Raw genomic sequence first — 8,873 nt, 5'->3', positions numbered from 1 at the left:
AGGGATAAACACTAAAACAGGAAACATTCTGAGGGCGAGAGACAACGGGCAAAGGAATGGGATTGGCTGGGTGGCTCTTGAGGGGCAACTTTTTCACACAGAGAGCGGTGTGTGTATGGAATGAGCTGCCAGAGGAGGTGGTAGAGGCGGGTACAATTAAAGATCTAAAGGACATTTGGGCAGGTACATATATAGAAAAGATTTACAGGGATATGGGCCAATTTCAGGCAAATGGGGCTAGTTCAGGTAAGGAAAACTGGTTGGCATGGACGAGTTGGGCTGAAGGGCCTGTTTCCCCTCTGTATCTCTCGACGACTCTATGACAGAGCTTTTGGTCTCTCGGGGGATTTGGGGATAGAGGGAGAGGGCAGGAAAGTGTAGTTGCAGCTGAAGATCAGTTATGATCTTATAGAATGGTGGAGCGGACTCGATGGGCTGAATGATCTACTCATAGAACATAGAACGGTACAGCCCAGTACAGGCCCTTCGGCCCTCAATGTTGTGCCGAGCTTTGTCCGAACCCAAGACCAAGCTATCCCACTCCCTATCATTCCGGTGTGCTCCATGTGCCTATCCAATAACCGCTTGAAAGTTCCTAAAGTGTCCGACTCCACTATCACAGCAGGCAGTGCATTCCACACCCCAACCACTCTCTGAGTGAAGAATCTACCTCAGACATCCCTCCTATATCTCCCACCGTGAACCTTATAGTTATGGCCCCTAGTAACAGCTACATCCACCCTAGGAAATAATCTCTATACGTCCACTCTATCTATCCCCCTCATCATCTTATAAACCTCTCATCCTCCTCCGCTCCAAAGAGAAAAGCCCCAGCTCCCTCAACCTTTCCTCATAAGACCTACCCTCCAAACCAGGCAGCATCCTGGTAAATCTCCTCTGCACTCTCTCCAATGCTTCCACATCCTTCTTATAGTGAGGTGACCAGAACTGAGCACAATATTCCAAATGTGGTCTCACCAAGGCCCTGTACTCTTACTCCTATTTCTTAGCTTATTCTCTTTATAACGGTTAGGTATCTTCCCTCTTCCCTGTTCTTAGAAAAACTGTAAATGTTTATAAAGAAAGGGGTAATGAATTTCACACTGTGCAGCCTGGGATGGGTGGGGAATTCTGTGGCAGGGGTGAATGTACCTTCCCATGATCCCACACAATCTGTTTACTTCCTTTTGCAGGTCACCATGGCGATGTTCACCAATGATTGACAGCTGTCGGCTTTACCCATCAGGCCCGGAGTGGGGAGGGGCGTGGGGGGGGTGGAGGTTAAGGTCAGTTGGCCGCGGACGCAGCGGGATCCCCCCCACGTGACTGAGCAGGTCAAAGGTCGCCCGCCATGGCGCGAATGTCCACGGCCTTGGGCGGCGGCGCCGTCGGTGGCCGGACCATGTTCTGCAACCTGGACGCTCCCGCCAACGCCATCAGCGTCTGCCGCGACGGGGCCCAGGTGGCGGTGGCCGGACGGAACATCTTCAAGATCTACAGCATCGAGGAGGAGCAGTTCACCGAGAAGGCCAACCTCCGAGTAGGCCGCAAGCCCTCGCTCAATTTCAGCTGTGCCGATGTGGCCTGGCACCAGATGGAGGAGAACCTGCTGGCGACGGCGGCCACCAACGGAGCGGTGGTGACCTGGAACCTGGGCAAACAGTCCCGTAACAAGCAGGACCAGCTGTTCATGGAACACAAGCGGACGGTTAACAAGGTCTGCTTCCACCCGGTGGAACTGTACATCTTACTGAGCGGCTCACAGGACGGTTTGATGAAGTGTTTCGACCTGAGGAGGAAGGAGTCCGTTTGCACCTTCTCAGGTAAGATCTCGACCGACTGCAAATTCTGAGAGTCCAGGTTTTTACGGAAGTGCCTGATTCACATTATCCTTGGCTGCCCATCACAAACATACCATTCAAAGCCAGGAGGAGGCCACTCAGCCCCTTCAGCCTGCCATACCGTTCAATAAGATCATGTCTCAACTCACTTGAACCTCAAGTCTATATTCCGGCCTGCTCCCAATAAACTTTCCATCAAGAATCTATCCAGCTCTGTCTTAAAAATATTCAAGGTGGGTGAGTGGAATCGGCTGCTGGCGGTGGTGGTGGAGACGGATTCATAAGAACATAAGAAATAGGAGCAGGAGTCGGCCATCTAGCCCTTCGAGCCTGCCCCGCCATTCAATAAGATCATGGCTGATCTGAAGTGGATCAGTTCCATATTCCCGCTCTCTCCCTATAACCCTTAATTCCCTTGTCCATCAGAAACCTATCCACCCATGACTTAAATATATTCAGCGAGGTAGCTATTCATTAGGGTCTTTCAAGAGACTTCTGGATGACGACATGGGGCTTAGTAATATTGAGGGTTATAGGTAAGCCTAGTAGGTAGAAAAGTTCGGTGCAACTTGTGGGCCGAAGGGCCTGTTTGTTTTGTAGTTTTTCTATGTTCTGTGACCTGCGCCTTTTGAGGAAGAGAATTCCAGAGGTTCACCACCTTCTGAGAAAAATATTCTCCACATCTCCGTCTCCATTACTTTTAAACTAGTCCTAGATGCTTCCACAAGAGGAAACATTCTTTCCACGTCCACCCTGTTAAGGCCTCTTGAGATCTTCTTTGTTTCAGTCAAGTAAACCACAAACATTGTTTCTCTGTTTTCTTCCATGGGATTTGGGCATCACTGGTTGGGCCACCATTTGTTGCCCATCTCTAATTGCCCCTTGATCTGAGTGTCTCACTCGGCCATCCCAGAGGGGCAGTTGAGAGTCAACCACATTGCTGTGGCTCTGGGGTCACATGTAGGCCAGACCGGGTAAGGACAGCAGATTTCCTTCCCTAAAGGGACATTAGTGAACCAGATGGGTTTTTCCAACAATCAACAACGATCGACCAAAGATCGGGTTAGGTTGATTGGCCATGCTAAATTGACCCAAGTATCAGCGTATTAGCAGGGTAAATATTTAGGGTTACGGGAATAGGACCTGGGTGGGATTGTGGCCAGTGCAGGCTCAATGGGCCAAATGGCCTCCTTCTGCACTGTAGGGATTCTATGTTCTCTGGGACTAGTTTTCAAATCCAGATTTTATAAATTGAATGAATAAAATTTTGTTGAATTAATTTATTAACCAGGGAAATGTGGTTGCCTCTTCAATGGTCTCAGAAACGGCCCAGCAAGTTAACCACCACAAACAAAAACACAAAGAACAGAAACTGAACCAACCACCCAGCATTGACCTGGGCACCAGAAACGACAACAGTAAACCCAGCCCTGCCAACCCTGCAATGCCCTCCTTACTGATATCTGGGGACTCAGTCCATCTAGACACCTGTCCTTGTATCCCATGAGCCTTAACCTTTTCCACCAATCTACCATGAGGGACTTTGTCAAACGCCTTACTGAAATCCATATAGACGACATCCACGGCTCATCCTTCGTCGACCTTTTTTGTCACCTCCCCCAAAAATTCGACCAGATTCGTAAGGTAATCTTCCCCAATAGGCGTAGACAGAGGTCATAGGTAGAGGAGGGCACTCACAATGTTAAAATGGCGGCGTGGGCTCATTGGGCCGAAGGACCTGTTTCCCGTGCTGTGTTGTTCTTTGTTCTTTGACTTGTGACAGACTGAGAGAGCTGTCTCATAGACTAGTCAAGTAATAGCCCGATAGAGGAACATTCATGGAATCATACCTTACAGACAATGTCTCAGTCACCACCACCCTGTGGTATGTCCTGTCCCATCAGCAGTGTGGACCCTGCAGAGGTGGTGGGCGGCACAGTGTATCCAGTCGGGAAGGAGTTATCCTGCGAGTCCTCAACATCGATCCCAGATGTCTGAAGTCTCATGGCATCAGGTTGAACGTGGGCAAGGAAGCCTCCCGTTGATTACCATGTACTGTCCCTCCCTTGGCTGATGAATCAGTGCTCCTCCATGTTGAACGCCATGTTGGAGGAAGCACTGAGGGTGCAGAATGTACTCTGGGTGGGGGTCTTCAATGTCCATCAGCAAGAGTGGTTTGGTAATACCACCATAGACCAAGGGTCTGAAAGGACATCACTGCTGCACTGGCTCTGTGGAGGTGGTGAAGGAACCAACAAGAGGGAAAAACGTCCTTGACCTCATTCTCAGAACCCTCCTGTCACAAATACACCTGACAGTATCAGTGACCACCGCACAGTCCTTGTGGAGAGCAAGTCCCACCTTCACATTGAGGATACTCTCAGTCCCAATGTGTGGCAATACCACCGTACTAAATGGGATAGACTTTGAATAGATCCTGAAACTCAAGACTGGGCATCCATGAGGCACTGTGGGCCACCAACAGCAGTGGAACTGTACCCCAGCACAATCTGTAACCTCATGGCCCTGTATATCCCCCACTCAACCATTACCACCAAGCCAGGGGATCTAACCTGGTTCAATGGAGAGTGCAGGAGGGCATTGCCAGGAGCAGCAACAGGCACAGCTAATAATGAGGTGAAGCTACAACACGGGGCTACTTGTATACCAAACAGCGTAAACAGCAAGTGATAGACAGAGCTAAGCAATCGCACCACCAGTGGATCAAATCTAAGCTTTGCAATCCTTCCACTTACAGTCATAAATGGTGGCGGAGAGTTAAACACAGGAGGAGGAGGCTCCATAAATATCCCCATCCTCAATGATGGAGGAGCCCAGCACATCAGTGTGAAAGATAAGGCTGAAGTATTTACAGCAATCTTCAGCCAGAAGTGTGAGTGGATGATCCATCTCAGCCTCCTCCAGTGCTCTCCAGTATCTCAGATGCCAGCCTACAGCCAATTCGATTCACTCCATGTGATATCAAGAAATGGTCAGAGGCACTGGGTACTGGAAAGGCAGTGGGTCCTGATAATATTCCGGCAATAGCACTGAAGATTTGTGCTCCAGATCTTCTCGCTCCCCTAGCCAAGCTCTTCCGGTACAGTTACAACACTGGCATCTACCCAGCGATGTGGAAAATTGCCCAGGTACGTCCTGTACACAGAAAGCAGGACAAATCCAACCTGGGCAATTACCACCCAATCAGTCTGCTCTCGAGGTCTATCATCTCAGCTCCGGGACACCTCTGCAGGAGTCCCTCAGGGGAGTGTCCGAGGCCCAACCATCTTCAGCTGCTTCATCAATGACCTTCCTTCCATCAGAAGGTCAGAATTGGGGATGTTCGCTGATGATTACACAATGTTCAGCATTATTTCGACTCCTCAGATACTGAAGCAGTCCATGTCCAAATGCAACAAGATCTGGACAATATCCATATTTTGTCCTGACAAGCGGTATATAATACTTGCTCCACACAAGTTCCAGGCAATGACCATCTCCAACAGGAGAGGATCTAACCATTGTCCCTTGACATTCAATGCAGTACGTCACTGAATCTCCCACTTACCAACATCCTGGGGGGGGTTACCATTGACTAGAAACTGAACTGGGCTAGCCATATGAATACTGTGACTACCAGAGCAGGTCAACAGTTAGGAACCCTAAGGCAAGTAAATCACCTCCTGATCCTCCCAAATTCTGTCCACCATCGACAAGGTACAAGTTAGGAGTGTGATGGAATACTCTCCACTTGCCTGGATGGGTGCGGCTCCCACAACACTCAAGAAACTCAACCCCATCCAGGCCAAATTAGCCCACGGGATTGGCACCTCATCCACAAACATTCACTCCCTCCACTAACAATGCTCAATAGCAGCCGTGTGTACCATCTACAAGATGCACTGGAGGGACAGCACCTTCCAAACCCACAACTCTACCATCTAGAAGGACAAGGGCAGCAGGTACCTGGAGACACCACCACCTGGAGGTTCCCCTCCAAGTCACTCACCATCCTGACTGGGAAATATATCAGCCCTTCCTTCACTGTCGCTGGGTCAAACTCCCTCCCTCACAGCTCTGAAGTGGTTCTAGAACAGTAGGAAGTCCCACAACACCAGGTTAGTCACCAGTGATTCCAAATAAACCTGTTGGGCTTTAACTTGGTGTTGTGAGACTTCTTACTGTGCCCACCCCAGTCCAAAGCCAGAGGGCAGCTCACCAGCACCTTCTCAAGGACACTGGGAATGGTTCTGGCCATCAACACCCATGTCCCATGAATGAATTTGAAAAAAGTTCCAGCAGCTGCTTGGTGGGATTGAACCCATGTTTCCAAAGCATTAGTTTGGACCTTTGGATTATTAGTCTACTGACAATCCCATTTCACCAGCATCTCCCCAAATTCCCAAAGTTCCAGTGTCAGGCTGATCCAGACCTCTGTGTCCTGTTAGACTCACTTCTGTCCTGAAGGGATTCTAAGATTCTAATTCTATCTGACAATGACCTTCTCCCTTGTCCCTGCCTCAGCTCATCTGAAACCCTCACCACAACATTCTTACGTACGGAACTGACTATTCCATCCTCTCTGGACTAGCTTCCAACCTTCTCCCTGTCACTCTAATCCCCAGCCCTCTGCCCTCGATACACCGTCCACCTCCATCACTGGTGGCTGTCCTGGTTTTAAACTCTAAGATGCCCTCCCTTTGTCTCTCTTCCGAGATGTTCCTTAAAACCAGCCGTGAGGGAGGATAGGGGTCAAAGACTCTTAATTTGCACTGTTAACTCCTGAGTGACAGTCCCCTTCTCCAGTGCAGCACTGACAGTGTAGAGTCAGAGAGGTTTACAGCATGGAAACAGGCCCTTCGGCCCAACTTGTCCATGCTGCCCCTTTTTTTTAAACCCCTAAGCCAGTCCCAGTTGCCCGCATTTGGCCCATATCCCTCTATACCCATCGTACCCATGTAACTGTCTAAATGCTTTTTAAAAGACAGAATTGTACCCGCCTCTACTACTACCTCTGGCAGCTCGTTCCAGACACTCACCACCCTCTGTGTGCCGCTGTGTTGGAGGAGCTGTCTTGCGGACTGAGACCCTGTTAGTCTCTGAGGGCGATGAAAAAGATCTCGTGCCAAGGGCGTTCACCAAGGTGTCTGTCTCTATAATTGGATGAGCCATTGTCGAACTGTGCTTGTGGGAGCTTGCTGTGCACAAATTGATTCCCACATTTCCTACATTACGCAAGTGATGAGACTTCTTCACCTGTCTTAGAACAGAATAGAATCTCTACAGTGCAGAAGGAGGCCATTCAGCCCATCGAGTCTGCAATCCCACCCAGGCCCTATCCCCATAACCCCATGCATTTATCCTAGTTAGTCCCCCTGTCATTAAGGGACAATTTTATCATGGCCAATCCACCTAACCTGCACATCTTTGGACTGTGGGAGGAAACCAGAGCACCCGAGGAAACCCATGCAGACACGGGGAGAATGTGCAGACTCCACACAGACAGTCACCCAAGCCGGGGATCGAACCCGGGCCCCTGGCGCTGAGAGGCAGCAGTGCTAACCCACTGTGCCACCGTGTCGCCCATTACTGTCTTGGGAAAGTAGTGAGCTGGTTGTGGTGTGGGTGTAACTCTGGGCCCCTTCTGTTAACCGGAAAAGCCTGTGACGGTACTGTGGTGCACTGCCTCCTGCAGGTCAGTCGGAGAGCGTGCGCAATGTCCACTTCAGTGTCCGAGACTTCTTCACCTTTGCTGCCACTTTCGAGAATGGCAACGTGCAGCTGTGGGACATGAGGAGACCAGACCGGTGTGAGCGAATGTTCACAGCGCACAATGGACCTGTCTTCTCCTGTGACTGGCACCCGGATGACAGGTAGGACAGAGTACGTGGCGAGGGCAGCATGCGTGTGTGTGTGTGTGTGTGTGTGTGTGTGTTTGTACGTAGAGATGGACAGGTACGGGGCGGGGGGGTAAACACACGGCTACAAGTACAGTACACCATTCTGCGTGGGTTAGTGCCACATTACACAGTGCGATCCCATTGCCAGCGAAGGATTTTGTTCTTTCTTGGGATGTGAGTGCCTGTGGGCTGGGCCAACATTCATTGCCCATCACTAGTTGCCCTTGAGGTGGTGAGCTGCCTACTTGAACCACTGCGGTCCACGTGGTGTAGGTACACCCACAGTGCTGTTAGGGAGAGATCTTGACAGTGAAGCAACGATGATTTCATTCCTGAGCTTAGAGATATTTACAGCAAACAAGGAGAGAGCAATCCAGTCCGTCCCGTTCTCTCTCGCCCCATCCCAGAGTGCCGTGTGCTTACTTTCCTCACCAGCCCATCCAATTTCCTTTTGAAATCATTATTTCCATTTGCACCGGGGCAGTGAGTCGCAGCTCATTAACACTCGCTGGGTATTTAAGTCCATCCTCACATTCCTGTATGTCCCCACCCCCCCCAGACCTCCCAGTATCCTTCACCCAAAATCTTAAAGCTGTGTGGCCCAGTCTATGTCCTATCAGCCAATGGCAACAGCTTTTCCTTATCCAAACCTGTAACACTCTTGTTCAAATCTCCTTCGCTCCAAGAGGAATAGCCTCCTTCTTCTCCAACCCTAAGCCTGGAGCTAAAATGCCCCCATCCTGCCCTGGAACCATTCTGGTGAATCCTCTCTGCACCTCCTCACAGATCCTCACATCCTTCCTAAATTGAGCAGAATCGGGGCCTACCCCAGGCTTTATACAGGTTTAGCATCATTTTCCTACTTTTGTCCTCAGTGCCTCTACGTATGACCGCTCTCAATATGTCCGGTTGTCTTCATTGATTGGTGCACATGAACCCGCAGGTGTCTCTGTCCCTGCTCACTCTCCAGCGCTGTGCCATCGCCTCGATCCTGTCTCTCTCTATCCCTTTGCCAAAATGTATCACCTCACCCCTCTCTGTATTAGATTCCATCTGCCACTCCTCTGCCCATTCAGTCAGCCCATCTGTGTCCTGTTCCAGATGCTCTGTATCATCCGAACTCTGTAAGTGT

The 8,873-nt window shown here is 50.1% G+C and overlaps 1 protein-coding gene across 1 annotated transcript; it reads left to right on the top strand.

Moving 5' to 3' along the window:
• Positions 1 to 1,282: 1,282 nt before the first annotated feature.
• LOC145340246 (GATOR2 complex protein WDR24-like) lies at positions 1,283 to 7,714 on the top strand (the record flags this gene model as incomplete). Its single annotated transcript, XM_080184694.1, has 2 exons — positions 1,283 to 1,823; positions 7,537 to 7,714. Coding segments are annotated over exons 1-2 (650 nt in total), but the record flags the coding sequence as incomplete, so codon positions are not given.
• Positions 7,715 to 8,873: the final 1,159 nt, after the last annotated feature.

Source organism: Carcharhinus amblyrhynchos, unplaced genomic scaffold (assembly GCF_965287045.1).
Source record: "Carcharhinus amblyrhynchos unplaced genomic scaffold, sCarAmb.v2.hapA scaffold_870, whole genome shotgun sequence".
Lineage (NCBI taxonomy): Eukaryota > Metazoa > Chordata > Chondrichthyes > Carcharhiniformes > Carcharhinidae > Carcharhinus > Carcharhinus amblyrhynchos.
This window is presented reverse-complemented; position numbering and strand designations above follow the sequence as displayed.